General features: G+C 41.8%; 1 protein-coding gene across 2 annotated transcripts in view; it reads left to right on the top strand.

The window, feature by feature from the left end:
• The window catches only part of snx17 (sorting nexin 17), an 80,730-nt gene that overhangs the window by 38,486 nt on the left and 25,756 nt on the right, over positions 1-16,488 (top strand). For both annotated transcript variants that reach the window (XM_060917662.1, XM_060917661.1), the window contains exons 4-6: positions 237-301; positions 1,769-1,879; positions 4,898-4,988. In XM_060917662.1, the coding sequence (XP_060773645.1) occupies positions 237-301; positions 1,769-1,879; positions 4,898-4,988 (267 nt within the window). The remainder of the gene's footprint in view (positions 1-236; positions 302-1,768; positions 1,880-4,897; positions 4,989-16,488) is intronic.

Genomic DNA, 16,488 nt, shown 5'->3' with positions numbered 1-16,488 from the left:
AGTAAAAGATGCAGGATTTGTTTGAAATGTATGTATAAACTAATTTGTGATATTGTCCAGATGTCCTTTTTTTTTTTTTTTTTCCCCTGAAATCTGTTCTGAAGGTGTTTTGCTAGATGTTGAACCTGTTTAATGTCGTTAAATCTGTGCGTACGGTTTTAGATGCGGTATTACAATGTTCCTGTCAGAATCTGACACTTTTTTAAAATAAATAAATAAAATTTCCCCTCTTGCAGTGCGTCAGGATCCTCTGCTGGGAGCCAGCGAAATGTTCAACAGCTTTTTACGAAAAGCTCAACAGGTACAAACTGTCATTCTGCGCTGTAATGTCTTTTTTTGAATATTATGCACATGAAAGCGAGGCGTTTTTAAGACTGCTCTGCTCTGTTGAGCGGATTTGGTTTTGCTTCCTCTTGTTACTTTTGTGCCTCTCTGTAGGTGTGAGGTCACGGGTTTCTCCGCTTCATTATGTCTTATTTTAGACCAGTTTTCTTGTGCTTCTTAGCACTTCTGCATGAGGAACAGAATGATGGCTTAGTCAGGCTTTGCTTTTGTCATTTCATCTGATTCACAGAGAGCAGCGGCTATTTTAACACCCGCCCACATTAGCAGAAGAAACCGTTTATGCCTTCAATATAAGCTGTAGTATTCGGCAAAAGATTCGGTTCTCATCGTGGGGGTCTGTGGACCCCCAGAGTGTCAAAGTTATTAGTCGTAGCTCACACGGCCATAGGCTGGTGAGCTATCGCCATCACATGACGTCTGTCGTCCTTCAGTCTGTCCATTCACAAAAATTGCTCCTGCTTCTTGAGTTTTCACTGGATTTTTGATTTTGTTTGGAAGATCTAATCAGTCTGCACAAAAGTTTACTTCCTGGTTTTTATCCCCCCCGCTGGCTGAAGTCCGTCCGTCTGTCTGTTTGTCCGTCCCAGATAAGGTTCTCGCCTTCTGAAATCCACTCCTCACAATTTTTGGACGAATTTCACGAAACTTGGTAAAAGGCATTGTGTTAACAGTAATGCGCATACTGCAATTTTGTTTGCAGTATATTGTAGCGGGGGATATTGTGCTCTCAGAGCACTATGTGAATTTTCTCATTAGCAAGTTGCTAATTAGGCAGATTAACAAACATTCAGGAAAATCGCTACTCCTTCCTGAGCTTTCACTGGATTTTGATTCTGATCGTTTTGTCTAGATCAAATTGTTTTCATGAAGAGCAACTTGGCTAATTATAAACGAGTCTGGTTTCTCATTATATGTCCGTGTGAGCTGCTGACGCTTTGGTTATGACTATAATTTGTGTCAACTGGAATCGAAGTTTGATGTGCGTTTTAATTAATTATTAATAAAAATGTGTTCTGTTTGGGGGGGGGGACCGCTCAACTTCCATTTTAAATAGCTAAACTGTAATTGTTTACGTTTAACAGCTTAATTTTTAGTGGTTTCTAAAATGTATCTGTACTCACGGGTTGCGTTGGGTTTTGTTCCTCCACCAAGGCATTCCTGACATTTTTATTTAAAAAAAAAAAAAGTGTTTCAGGACACCTGGTCGTGGGTATTATCCTCATATGAAGGACTTTAGAGGCTAGAAAGAAGTGCAGTTGATATTTGGCTTTACTCTGGCCTCAGTCTCTTCCCTTTTTTGATCCTCTTTTCAAATATTTGTAAGATGTCTGTGTCTCCTCAATGTTTGATGCATTTATCTGCAGCTTTCCAAAACCACGCTGTTCGGACACCTGCTTTCCCCCCCCCTTCTTTTTTACCACAGGAGACACAACAGATCCCCACTGAAGAGGTCCAGCTGGAGGTGCACTTATCCAACAGCCAGAAGGTCAAAGTCAACATTTTGACGTCTGACCAAACTGAAGATGTCCTTGAGGTAAAGGCGCTGTGCGGTAGAGGTCTGCGCGGGTCGGATTTTTCAGTCCCGCCCGCGCCCGCATTGTGCAGTCCCGCCCGCGCCCGCAAAGAATTATGATTTTCAGTCCCGCTCCCGCCCGCAAATCCTGCATGATGCAGACGTTCGCGTTATTTCTCAGGAAAGTTCTTGTCTTGACACAGCGTGATGGTGCCCCGCCCCCTACTTTGAATGGATTTCAGCATAAATATCTACAGCTCACGTTGTTATTATTTACCTTGTTTCGGAATTCAGCATGTACTGTCTCCAATAATAATATTTAGTGTTGTCAAACAATTGAAATATTTAATCGTGAATCACACATTTTTATCATATGAGAAACCATTGTAATTCTCTGATCAGCATAAAGTGAATGGGCTTGCTTTGTACCAGTGGTGGGTTTTGTTTTTTTTTTTTTTTTAACCGCAAAGCAGAGCTAGTAAGAGAAGTGAATTGATTTACTGCTTGCGTTAGTCTACAACTTTAGTCAGAGAGACATGTTACACAGTGACTGTAGGCTTGACTCAATGCTATCCCAGAAATCCTTCCTGTAATATGCAAATTTGGCCGCCTCTGATTGGACAGCCAAATTTGCATATTACAGGAAGGATTTCTGGGATAGCATTGAGTCAAGCCTACCGTCACTGTGTAACCTGTCTCTCTGATTAAAGTTGTAGACTAACGCAAGCCATAAATCACTTCACTCATGGTTCTCTTGCTAGCTGGGTGTGAACTGCGAGTCATTAGAGTGATCAAAGGATTTCCCGTTATAGCAAATTTAACTCTCTCTGCAAATTTAGGCATCTTAAAATGTTTTTATTAATGCCAAATAAAATATCCAGCACAAATTATATATCGTAGACATAAATTAATAACTTATGCATTTTATTTCAAACACATTTTTAGTTAGTGGGACTGTAGCTTATCACCGCTCCCGCCCGCGCGCGCATATGTGCACTTCCGGTCCCGCCCACGCCTGTAATGAGCTTTCAAAATTTGTCCCGCGCCGCACTGCTTTGCGGTGGGTCCCGCGGGACTCCCGCGGGAGTGCAGGGCTCTACTGTGCGGCCAAACCGCTGTGCTCCGAACTGGATCCATTATGCCGTTTTAGTACTCGAGCTGGAAGTTTAGCTAAAGTTGGCAGACAGTTTCACCTGAAGGCATTCTGATAGCTGACTAGGTTTGTTCTATTCCATTGGGGATTCTTTAAAGCCTCGGTCACAACCGGCTGTACGTGCTCCTACAGCTGGTCTACGTGCAAAAAACGCAAGAAACGCACAGAGGGCGCGCGTGTGACATGCTGATTTTCGAGCCGTAGACTGGCCGCAGACCGGCCGCAGAGGTTCTTTGTCATGTCAAACAAACTCTACGGGCGCTTACGTTTTTTTTCAGGTTGCAAGACGAACTTACGGCCAACGTGCGTCTTTCTCCACGAACAAAAAACCCCAGCGATTTGGGAAACGCCAAAAATCGCACGGCCAAAAAATCGTATGTCCGGTTGTGACCTAGGCTTGAGTGATTTGTTGCACAGAAATTGATAGCAAGCTTACGATTTTGCCAGTAATGAGGCCGACCTAAATTTAAATAACCATAATGGCACGTTCAAAGCCTGCTGAGAATATCCTACCAGACGTCACTTTCACTCCATTGCCACATGTCTTTGGAAAGAAACTGTCTCTTGGACAGAATGTACTCCAAATTAGTTGTTCACACAAAAGGACTTCTTGCTGAGGGCTTAAGATTCCTGCCAAACCTATAATCCAGAAAAACAAGATTAATTTCTGGGAGCGTCGTGTTTTCAGACTGGCGCTTGTTCATTTCTGTTTCAGTTTATTTCTAACTGGGAGGCACAGAGCACAGCGGAGTGCTCTCTGGAGAAAACGTGTTACACGTCTTCTCTCTTTGCTCGCGCACTTTCAGTTGCATTGCAGATGCTAAGTTTCTTCCTCTTGATTAGAGTTTAGAGTACAGCCTATTTCCTGTATACTGTTCCTTTTCAGACCTTTTTTTTCAATAAAAATGGGATATTTCCTGAATTTGTCCACGTATGTCTTGTGTGTTAAATTTGTGCTTATTTAAGGGTTTCTAGAGTGATTGAATGATTCAGACTTGGCATGCAGCCTAGGAGAGTTGCACTTTCAGCAAAAAAAAAAAAAAAAGTATTCCTTTTATACAGCTGAGTTGGGAAGATTGGAGTTGGCGTAGCTGCCAGACTGAGTCAGCAAACCAATTACAGTTTTAATGTTACACCATATACAATGCTTTCAGAATGGATGTAGTCATTTGAAGCATTTCTGGTTGTCAGAAAGCATGTAGGTGACCCACACGTTCCCGCTATTAATCAACGTTCGAGTGAAAAATCTTTGGCCTTTTCCGATTGACACTTGCTATGATGCATTGCAGGGCGAGGGGGTGTTATTATGCAGGACCTTCTTCATGTCTCTCCTGTGGCCTTGTGCTATTGAGTCCCAGCTGTCTCAGTCATGCTCAGTCCTCCATTAAAGCACATTTGACCCTGCAGATGAATTTCGCAAGCTCGCATTCTGAGCGAAAAGGACAAAATGTCAAGGTAGTTGATGGTCGGCAGCTGGTAGATGCATCCAAGTGGCTTTCTGCGTAAACATATGGATAGGTGACTTAATCATGAGGTCGTCTTGTTGTGATCTTTTGATGTTTCACAATTCTTACTTGTGAAGCAGGTTGTTTTTTCTGTGCCTAGTCTTTTATGTAGTGGACCGTGTCTGGACTTTAGTCATGTTAGAGTTGCTAGCGAAACGGTCACGCCTTTTCAATTTAATGAGTTCATGTATACTTTTGTTTTGAATGTTCAACTTCATGATTATGTGAGACTTGTTATAAAATCCAGAATATTTCCAACAGGCGGGTTGTCATGCTTTTTGATCCACGTTTGTTAGGCTTATATCTTCGAAACACCGTGAGATGTTTGTCGTGGTGTTCAACAAGATTAATTCTCTCTTGTGCCTTTCCCCCCCTCAATAGGCAGTCGCATCGAAACTGGAGCTGCCCGACGAGTTGGTGGGCTATTTCAGCCTCTTCCTGGTTCAGAATGGGGTGAACGGTGGCTGCACATGTGAGTACACAACCTTCATTTGGTGTGTGTTTTTACAAAAAAATTAGTACACCAGATGTTTTCATTTGTAAAAGCTCATCATGTGCTGGATTATCTGCATACCGTTGTGTATACAGTGTACACATCTCTTGCATATAAACTGCTCAGAGGGGGAAAAAAAAAGTTGGACATGCTAATATTTTGTTGGACCGCCTTTAGCGTTGATTATGGTGCACATTCACTGTGGCATATTTATTTCCATCCAGAGTTGCATTAATTTTTCACTGAGATTTTGTATTGAGGATGGGGGAGTCGAACCCCACTGTAAAATCTTCTCCAGCACATCCCAAAGACTTTCAATGGGGTTAAAGGAACAGTCCACCGTACTTCCATAATGAAATATGTTCTTCTCTGAATTGAGACGAGCTGCTCCGTACCTCTCCGAGCTTTGCGCGACCTCCCAGTCAGTCAGACGCGCTGTCACTCCTGTTAGCAATGTAGCTAGGCTCAGTATGGCCAATGGTATTTTTTGGGGCTGTAGTTAGATGCGACCAAACTCTTCCGCGTTTTTCCTGTTGACATAGGTTTATATGACCAGTGACATGAAACAAGTTCAGTTACACAAATTGAAACGTAGCGATTTTCTATGCTACGGAAAGTCCGCACTATAATGACAGGCGTACTAACACCTTCTGCGCGCTTCGGCAGCGCATTGATATCTGAGCTCCGCATCAATGTGCTGTCGAAGCGCGCAGAAGGTGTTAGTACGCCTGTCATTATAGTGCGGACTTTCCGTAGCATAGAAAATCGCTACGTTTCAATTTGTGTAACTGAACTTGTTTCATGTCACTGGTCATATAAACCTATGTCAACAGGAAAAACGCGGAAGAGTTTGGTCGCGTCTAACTACAGCCCCCAAAAATACCGTTGGCCATACTGAGCCTAGCTACATTGCTAACAGGAGTGACAGCGCGTCTGACTGACTGGGAGGTCGCGCAAAGCTCGGAGAGGTACGGAGCAGCTCGTCTCAATTCAGATAAGAGCATATTTCATTATGGAAGTACGGTGGACTGTTCCTTTAAGGTCCGGGCTCTGTGGTGGCCAATTCATGTGTGAAAGTGATTCCTCACGTTCTGAACCACTCTTTCACCATTTGTGGCATCAGGGAGGTGGAAAAAATCCATTGATGTGATAACCTGGTCATTCAGTACGTTTCAGATAGTCAGCTGACTTCATTTTATTGCTACGTAATGTTGAGCTTTGACCTGACCAACTGAAGCAACCGCAGATCATAACACTGCCTCCAGAGGCTTGTACAGTGGCCACTATGCATGATGGGTGCATCAGTTCATGTGCTTCCCTTCTTACCCTGACATGCCCATCACTCAGGAATAGAGTAAATCTGGACTCCTCAGACCACATGACTTTTTTTTTTTTTTTTTTTCCCATTACTCCAGAGTCTAATCTTTATGCTCCCTAGCAAACTGGAGCCTTTTCTTCTGATTAGTCTCTCTAACGTGGTTTTCTGATGGACATGCAGCTATTTAGTCCCAGTCCTGTGAAGTTTTTTTTTTTTCCCCTCCCCCTCCCCCTGCTGTACTGTGCATGTGGAAAAGCTCTTATTTTCACTATTAAAACATCACTGTGGGGAGGTTTTTTTTTTGGACCACATTTCTTCCGTGAAGTTCTTCACCATCCTTCCATGTTTTGATCATGAGTTGGCCAGTCATTGCAGTAATCTCTGTAGTTGTTTGCTTAATGCAGGTCAATAATTTGACTCATCTGAAACACAGGAAGCGGCACGGTGGTGTAGTGGTTAGCGCTGTCGCCTCACAGCAAGAAGGTCCGGGTTCGAGCCCCGTGGCCGGCGAGGGCCTTTCTGTGCGGAGTTTGCATGTTCTCCCCGTGTCGGCGTGGGTTTCCTCCGGGTGCTCCGGTTTCCCCCACAGTCCAAAGACATGCAGGTTAGGTTAACTGGTGACTCTAAATTGAGCGTAGGTGTGAATGTGAGTGTGAATGGTGGTCTGTGTCTGTCAGCCCTGTGATGACCTGGCGACTTGTCCAGGGTGTACCCCGCCTTTCGCCCATAGTCAGCTGGGATAGGCTCCAGCTTGCCTGCGACCCTGTAGAACAGGATAAAGCGGCTACAGATAATGAGATGAGATGAAACACAGGAACATCTTTTCCACGGCCACAGGATGCATCTTCCAACATGGTTGTTTAAGAAATGAGAAGCTACTCACTGCATCAGTTAGGGTAAAAAGAATAGTCGCCAGCTGAAACGTATTCATCGCTGCAGTAATTATCCAATCAAAGACTCCTTTAAAAGGGAACTGAGGTCATTTTAAACTTGCCTTATTTCTTAATTAACGTGTTATTCAATTGCGTTTTCGGTTTTAGTAACCTTATATCGTGTCTCATATTGGCAACTAATTGCAATTAAATATTATACTTATCGGCCTATTCGGTTTTTAGCCGTGTTGAATTTAGCTCGTTTGGTCCACGGCAGGCGTCGCTTATCCGCACGAGCTTCACAAGGCTTGTGCGAGACTTCGAAACGTGAAGTGTCAGCCAGGTGTCAGTGCCACCATTTTGAAAACTGTTTTCCAAATGCAAAAAAACGAGTTTAAATGACGATTACTGCCTACTTTTTTTTTTCAAACTTTCCTGATTGCTATCAAAACAAACACAACTTCCGGCTTGATTACATCAGCATTCGAAAGAGGGCGCGCGCGTCTTTTGACAACGTTGGCAGATGTTGGTCACTTTGATTTCCGCTGTACGTTTTACTTCCGTCCTACGATGTCTCGCACAGGTCTCAACGAATCTTGTTTACGGCCATTGCTTTGACATATGGACTGATATATTCCATAGCATATTTCAAACACTCATAACTTGCCATTGCAGTGACAAAATAGCGATCAAAATGCATTCCTATATTTAATAAAATGAGAAATAGAATTTTGATTAAAAAAAATTGCCTTCAGTTCTCCTTTAACTCTTTGCTTATTTAAATCCAAGCAGTGACTTTAAATCCAGGCAGTGTATTTTGATGAAAAATTGGTTATATTATAATCTATAGTAGAGATAGAAATGGAACACATTTTTAACCTAATGTAATACCATACATATCTGCTCAACAAGCTACTGCACATATAGCACATAAAAATGAGGCGATTTTATTGTACACGTATTTAACTTTGCATAATGTACTTCTCATTTGCCCTTCTGCTAGATGCTAAACTGCATTTTATTGCTGAGTACCTGTACTGTGTAATGACCAACGTCTGTTTATCCATCTATATTCTATACTTTTGCATAGTGTGTTAGGTTGGTAAATTGGAATATGATCGTCAGATGACCTCATATTAATATGTGCATACAGTGGTGATACATTCTACTTCCAATTCATCTGCAGCATGTCCCCCCCCGTCCCCCCCCCCCCCCAGTTTATTTTCTGAAACAAGTTCATATAATATAGGAGAGATTTGAACTTGTGCCATGTTTATACGGAGTTGGGAGACTGGCGTCTGAACAAAGCTGTTTATTCCCAGATGAGCGTTCCAGAGGAGTAGTTATAATAAGCTCGTGTTAGTATGACATGAACAACCTTGCTGCTGGCTCATCACCTAATTACTGACTGTTTAACGAGCTAATGTACTTTACCTTGATGATGAAGGCACTAATTTTGTGTTCGTAAAATAAAAAAAAAAAACACATTTTAAACAGTCAGGGACCCCTTTAACCTTGAAAATCCTTGACTGCCTCAGTTATGTTTTCAAAGAAACAATTTAAAGGTATATTATTTAAATGTGTACAATAATAGTTTGTTTTTATTGGAGCCCAAGAGGTGTTTTATTTTCTGAACTTGTCTAAAATTGTCATTAAATTTCAGTGGACATGATTATGATGGATTGTGATTTCCACCCTGTAACACGATCAAAAAGTCACTTTTACCCCTTTTCCACCAAATCAGTTCCAGGGCTGGTTCGGGGCCGGTGCTGGTTCACAACTCGTTCAACTTGCGAGCCAGCTGAGAACCAGTTTGCTTTTCCATCGCTCGCGGTGCTAAGCGGAGCCACGTCAGTTACGTCGCTGTATACGGAAGTTATGGCGCTACGTTTACATAAACCTTGGCGCGAATATCAAAGCAAAAACAACATGCATGGATTAAAGTTTTCTGTCGCTGTGACGGATTTCCGTCAACTGGGAGCGCTAAAGGTCAATAATGAGTGATGCAGATCCGAGGAAGAAAAAAAAGGGGGGGTAGGCCCATAGGTCTGACACCGATGTGATTTAGAACTTCACTAAGCTGCTATGATTGCCTGTTGTTGAACCCTTTCTTGTGCTATGTTTGAGTATATGTAAAGGAATAAGTTGTTGCGCTAGATAGGCCTAAATAAATAAATACAGCCTCCGCTACTGTCTAGTCCCGGGGAGGCTCAGCGTAGGCCACTGATGAAACTATTTGGCTGTCCTACTACTAGGCAACTAGGTTACTTGTCTACTACTAATACTAGGCCTTTTGTAGTAGTAGTAATAATGATATTTGCCTATTGAAAGGTGATCAGGTGAAAAGGTGAAGCCGCAGCAAGACCTTTGCTATTAAGCCTTTTGTAGGTTAAACAGGCTTCGGCAGACAACGTTCTGGAAAGGCTGTGTTTTTCTTTGGTTTGATTAGCCTACGATTTAATCTTTAAACATTTATGGTTTCAGCAGTTCGTTTAAACATTGGAGGCTCCAGAGTCGGGCTGCAAGATTTCCCGACACTTGTTTAAGATGCCAAACTTCATAGTAAGGAGAAAATAATTCCACAGTATTTAGTGCCTCGTCAGTCTCAAAAATTAATAGTGAAGGAGCAACGCGAATTAAGTCCCAAAAAAACATCTCGTAGGCATATATTTTACATTTTCAAACAAGTCCGGAATTGGAAGTCAGTCAGTGGAGTGTAATGAAGTGTCTCATTCACTAAGCACAAAAGGTCAGAAAACAGTGGAGAAAACAGCGATTGCTTAAATAGGCTACTAATGTTTTACATTAGTAATTTAATGTATGTGACAAATTCATTGATTAAATAGATAAAGAAGCCAATACTCTGAAGCTCAAAATTCAGAAAAGTGGCTCCGGTGTCGCAAGTGCACAAGAACAGTTATTTGAAAGTTAACCTAATGAATTTGTGCGTGCGCGTGCGATTTCATGAAGAACCGGGACAATTGGCATTCGGTGAAAGATTCACACCTATGACTCATTATATTCATGCGCGCCCTCTCGCCCACTGTTGCTTCGTTTTCCCGATTTACACGCGTGTCTGAAGATGGAGTTTTCAGAAATCTCCACTCTGCCCAGAGTTTGCAAAAGTAGCTGTTTTCAGTGACTGAAACCTCCGTATAGGTGTGAATGAGAGGTGCAACCGAATAAATATATATATGCGCGTCTTTTTTATCCGGCTACATGTAGGCTATCACTGCGCAAAGCCTCTAATGTTGAAATAGTAGTAATATTTGTTAAAATAATAGTAGGCTAATTTGAAGGCATTTCCAAGGGATGGGGGGGATGGCCGTTTTATAAGGGGGATGATTTGAGATTTTTATTTCAGAAGGGGGGTGCCGGAGTGCGTCAAATTACTTTCGGTTTTGCCAGCATGGACACGCTTCTTTTAAATGAAGGCACAGATGTGTCAGACATCGACAAAACGGTAAAGAATAAGTGGAGATGGGCTTGGCGAAATGAAATGGGCGATAATGGCAAGCCATTTAGTTCATGCTGCAAAAAGATGAAAATGGCAGGTGTGTGCTTTTGTGTAGTTTGCCATAAAAAAAAAAAAAATCTATGGAAGCAATGGCAAAAAACTAGATGCCTTTGGCTTCACTGCGAAGCAGAAAAAGTGAACTTTCACTTTCCTTTTTCTTGTTTTCTGGTTTTATGTCAACAGATTTTATTTTTCTTTCTGTTCCACTCTTCTGAAAGCATGGTTCAAGTTCGACTGCACTTGCACTTTTCTCTGAACCACTGCTGTGCATTACTAAAGTATTGTTGAAATAAATTTGCACTTTGCGCTGAAAACTTGATGTTTCATCATTTATAGCCAGTAATGACAATGGTAAAGTCTTCCCTTAGCTTTAGTCATTGTTAAAATTATGTAAATGTACTATAAGTAGGGGCCGAGGGGATAATGGACAACACGGCGTTTAAAATTTGACGCATCGCTGACGTGGTAGGGGCCAACGACATGGAGCTTTTTTTTTTTTTCAGTCAGGTGATTTTTTTTTTTTTTGTGCGCTTTAATCCATGAACACGGAAGCAGCAGCAGCGGCGGCAAGAACAACAATAATAATAATGGATGACTTTTTGCGTTTGTACAGCTGCTGCTTCTCGTTGCTTAAAAATGGCGATCTTTCGCGGTCTTGTTGTTGTTGTTGGTCTTAACAACTCTGCCCCCCCCCGGCTGACGTAAGCGGTTCTTTCCTCTGGCCCAGCAGAGAGTTGGTGCTAGCCTGGAACCGGTTTTTCTGGCCCCAGAGCCAGTTCTTTGTCAGTAGAAACAGAAAACCCGGTTCCAAACTAAGCACTGGCCCCGAACCAGCCCTGGAACTGCTTTGGTGGAAAAGGGGCATTTGAGAACCAAGGCTTTATAGGATGATAGGCTGTAGACAGGAAGGTTCTCTATTCCAGGACTTCTTAGGTTTGCTTGTCTTGAGCCCGTCACTACATTACATTAAAAATCTATTCTTGGCTGCCAAACCTGCAATCTCGGCAATTCTTGGGTTTCACGTGACGCCACATCCACTTCATTAGTTATTCAAAACTTTAGCTGGTGGTCTACCAAAGCTCAGTTGGCAAAGTGTTTGTATTGAGAAGGTGCATTACTCGCATGAAAAATGCCTTACGCTTGCGTTGTTTTAGGTTGTTCAACTTGATCAAACCGTGAAACTGAAGTTTCTTCAGGGTTCCCTGTGAACTAATAAAAAAAAAAAAAAGGGCGAACGAACACAGGATTTCACAAAAGACGTGGCTTTTGAACGGCTCACTGAAATCGAAGGGAGCCGAGTCGAAGCATGCTCGAGTTTCCAGTGATCACTTGGTGAAAGGTTTGTATCTCCCTCTCAGCTCTGTCCTTAGTGTTTTTTCCAAGTACTTTTCTTGCTATGTGTTATTTTACAGTACTTTTAGTCACGAAGCGCTAAAGTCCCCAGCTGTTTCTTTGTTTACGCCTCACCAAGTCCATATGCATGAAGGTCACGACAAAATTCTTACCCAGTCATACAGTTACAGTGTGCTGTGATCACTTCTCCGTCTTGTTTAACTACAACCCCGATTCCAAAAAAGTTGGGACAAAGTACAAATTGTAAATAAAAACGGAATGCAATAATTTACAAATCTCAAAAACTGGTATTGTATTCACAGTAGAACATAGACAACATATCAGATGTCGAAAGTGAGACATTTTGAAATTTCATGCCAAATATTGGCTCATTTGAAATTTTATGACAGCAACACATCTCAAAAAAGTTGGGACAGGGGCAATAAGAGGCTGGAAAAGTTAAAGGTACAAAACAGGAACAGCTGGAGGACCAAATTGCAACTCATTAGGTCAATTGGCGACAGTGGCGGCTCCAGAGATTTTTCCTTAGGGTGGCAAAGGAGGGGCATAGGTTCCAGGAGGGGGGCATAGGTTGTCAATGCAGCAGTTTATGCAAATCGTAGAAGTCATTTTTACTTGTGCTCAAGAAAGGCTCACAATCAAGTCATCTTGTCAAATATGTATTGAGCTATTGTACCATCAAGGAAAACGGCTTCAACCATCTAAACCATCTTTTCTGAAAGTATATTCCCAAGCAATGAATGGAACTATTCTGCCCTAGCGATGTATCAAAAAATAGATAGCGAACGGTTTAGATTGTGGATCTTTACTGAAGACTTCAGACTTGTACAGATGTGTTCATCCTCGATTTCTGTAAAACTAAAAGAAACAAATTAAGTATATCACTAAACTGAATAGCACACAGGCGAAAACACGAGCTAGGAAGAATCATAACAGAAGAACATCTCTCTCTGGGTGAAACCATTTCAAAATTCCGGGGGTGGGGTGTGAAATAACGTAAATAACGGCAGGTAGAGATGAGATGAGGGCTTAGTATCTCTGTAGATAGATAATTGAATTTCAAAAATGTGTTTTAATAAATAATTCTTTTTAAAATAGGGGGGCAACTGTGGTGGCAAGACACATTTTTACAGTGGCAACTGCCACCTTTTGCCACCCCTTAAAACCGTGCCTGATTGCCAATAGGTCATTAACATGACTGGGTATAAAAAGAGCATCTTGGAGTGGCAGCAGCTCTCAGAAGTAAAGATGGGAAGAGGATCACCCCAATTCTGCGCCGACAAATAGTGGGGCAATATCAGAAAGGAGTTCGACAGTGTAAAATTGCAAAGAGTTTGAATGTATCATCATCTACAGTGCATAATATCATCAAAAGATTCAGAGAATCTGGAAGAATCTCTGTGTGTAAGGGTCAAGGCCGGAAAACCATACTGGGTGCCCGTGATCTTCGGGCCCTTAGACGGCACTGCATCACATACAGGCATGCTTCTGTATTGGAAACCACAAAATGGGCTCAGGAATATTTCCAGAGAACATTATCTGTGAACACAATTCACCGTGCCATCCGCCGTTGCCAGCTAAAACTCTATAGTTCAAAGAAGCCGTATCTAAACATGATCCAGAAGCGCAGACGGTTTCTCTGGGCCAAGGCTCATTTAAAATGGACTGTGGCAAAGTGGAAAACTGTTCTGTGGCCAGACGAATCAAAATTTGAAGTCCTTTATGGAAATCAGGGACGTCGTGTCATTCGGACTAAAGAGGAGAAGGACGACCCAACTTATCAGCGCTCAGTTCAGAAGCCTGCATCTCTGATGGTATGGGGTTGCATTAGTGCATGTGGCATGGGCAGCTTACACATCTGGAAAGACACCATCAATGCTGAAAGGTATATCCAGGTTCTAGAGCAACATATGCTCCCATCCAGACGACGTCTCTTTCAGGGAAGACCTTGCATTTTCCAACATGACAATGCCAAACCACATACTGCATCAATTACAGCATCATGGCTGCGTAGAAGAAGGGTCCGGGTACTGAACTGGCCAGCCTGCAGTCCAGATCTTTCACCCATAGAAAACATTTGGCGCATCGTAAAATGGAAGATACGACAAAAAAGACCTAAGACAGTTGAGCAACTAGAATCCTACATTAGACAAGAATGGGTTAACATTCCTATCCCTAAACTTGAGCAACTTGTCTCCTCAGTCCCCAGACGTTTACAGACTGTTGTAAAGAGAAAAGGGGATGTCTCACAGTGGTAAACATGGCCTTGTCCCAACTTTTTTGAGATGTGTTGTTGTCATGAAATTTAAAATCACCTAATTTTTCTCTTTAAATGATACATTTTCTCAGTTTAAACATTTGATGTCATCTATGTTCTATTCTGAATAAAATATGGAATTTTGAAACTTCCACATCATTGCATTCCGTTTTTATTTACAATTTGTACTTTGTCCCAACTTTTTTGGAATCGGGGTTGTAAGATCCAGGTCTTTTAAAGGGGTTTCTGATCTTTGTGGATGATTTACCTGAGAGATAAAAGCCAGCACAAGTGAGAATCAAGCAAACTGTTTCTTTACACTTCAACTTGCAGCGTTTCGTTGTAAAGACGTGAACGAAAAGCTTAAAAAAAAAACCCAAACATACTTATACGGGTAAAAACAATCCAGGATTCATTCAGCAGCTACTTGATCCCGAGGTCCTTTACCCAGCCACATACAAAAAAAAAGTAGTAAGCCTCCATGCTCTTCCACGCTTTCATGTGTTTTGCGGTGTAGAAGGACGTCTGCAACACCAGATAGTTGGAGATGTCGGGGAACTCGACTGAAGGGTAGTTTTCGAGATCGTATGACAAATCCTCCTTTCCCAGACTGTAGGGGTCGATTCCATTGCACATAGCAATCTTCTGAATATATCTAAAGCGAGCAGTGGCTTCAAGATTACAAGCATACTCTAAGTTATTGCTAGTTGTTTGCACTACAGCAGCCGCTTTGGTTTGTTTGACCACCAGCTGTTTTAGCAGAAGTGAAAGTCAGGTGACTGAAACTCAAAAATACGCACAGCAAAGTGTATTGACTGATTAGATCTATTGTCTTTTGGCCTTTCTCACTTCCCTTACGTATAACTTCCAAATTTTTTTTTTTTTTTTTGGGGGGGGAACTGCATTCAAAGTCTGATGCTTTTTATTTTACTTCAAACAACTACTCTCTACAGCCATGCTGAGCAGAAAAGCATCTCTTCTGCATGTCAAACTGCAGAAGACCACATCGGGTTCCACTTCTGTCAACCAAGAACAGGGTTCTGATGCTACAGTGGACAGTTCTTATGTATAACTTTTTTTTTTTTAAATAGTTGTAGTGCAGGAATTGCAAGCTGTGAGCCAGTTCATATAGTTTCACTTGCTTTCTCTTGGATTAATATATTTATTTCTGCACGTCTTCTTTTGATTTTTAGTTTCTCTCTCTCTCTCTCTCTCTCTCTTTCTCTCCTATCTCTTCATGTCTGTATACTAGTAGCAAAGTCAGATTTCCATTCTTGCCAGTTTTGAGTTTTCCTTTTTGACTTTGCCAGCCTGTCCTTTTTTTGTTTTGTTTTTTTAATAAATGCAAGTCTGATGGCCACTTTGCAAGCTGTGTCCGCCATGCAGTGTTGAGCACATTTCCTCGGGGGAATTTGTTCTCTCTCATACTTTCTTCTTCTTATCTCTCTTTTTATTTTCTCTCCCTTTCTTTCTCCCACTCATCTGTTTGCCAAACAGTGCTTTGGGAGCACAGTCAAGATTCTGTCAGATGAGACAACGCTGCTCTATAGGAGCCCAAAGCAGCTGTAGTGTCCTCAGCGGCAGCATATGGGCTGTTGGAAAGTCAAGAAGTGTAAAAGGCTTTAAGCAGAGCAAAGTATTTGACATACACAGACCTCAACGTTAACTTTTTTGACACCTTAAATGGCCTCAAAAAAATTTTGCGGCATTTCGGCAAGTTTTCAAGTGCACGGTTCAAGGCAATACTGATGTTTTCTAGGGGTATAATTGAGTTTAGATAAAAGTACGTGTTTTTAAAAAAAAAAAACCTTTTATTTCTGTAACAGAAGAACAAGACAAGCCCTGAAAACATGAAACATAAATTGAGATCATATATGTAAGACTTGCGTACGGTGCTAGTACATAATATCGCTTTATGTAGAGTTTAGGACCCAGAACACACTTTGTGCTGCCTAACAATGACTAGCAATATTGCAAAGATGAATTATAAAACAGGAGTCTGTACTGCAGTGCTGTCTTATCATTCAGTTTGCCACTGCATTTGGGAGGAAATTAAACAACCTGTCCTCCATCTACACATGCATGATCGGCCAATGATAAATGGAGTAAGAGTAGGGTGACCAGATTTCCTGAGTCTAAAATTGGGACACTTTTGCGCGTGA

This window comes from Neoarius graeffei, chromosome 3 (assembly GCF_027579695.1).
Source record: "Neoarius graeffei isolate fNeoGra1 chromosome 3, fNeoGra1.pri, whole genome shotgun sequence".
Lineage (NCBI taxonomy): Eukaryota > Metazoa > Chordata > Actinopteri > Siluriformes > Ariidae > Neoarius > Neoarius graeffei.
Note: the sequence above shows the minus strand (reverse complement) of the source record. Positions and strands in the feature narration are given on the sequence as shown.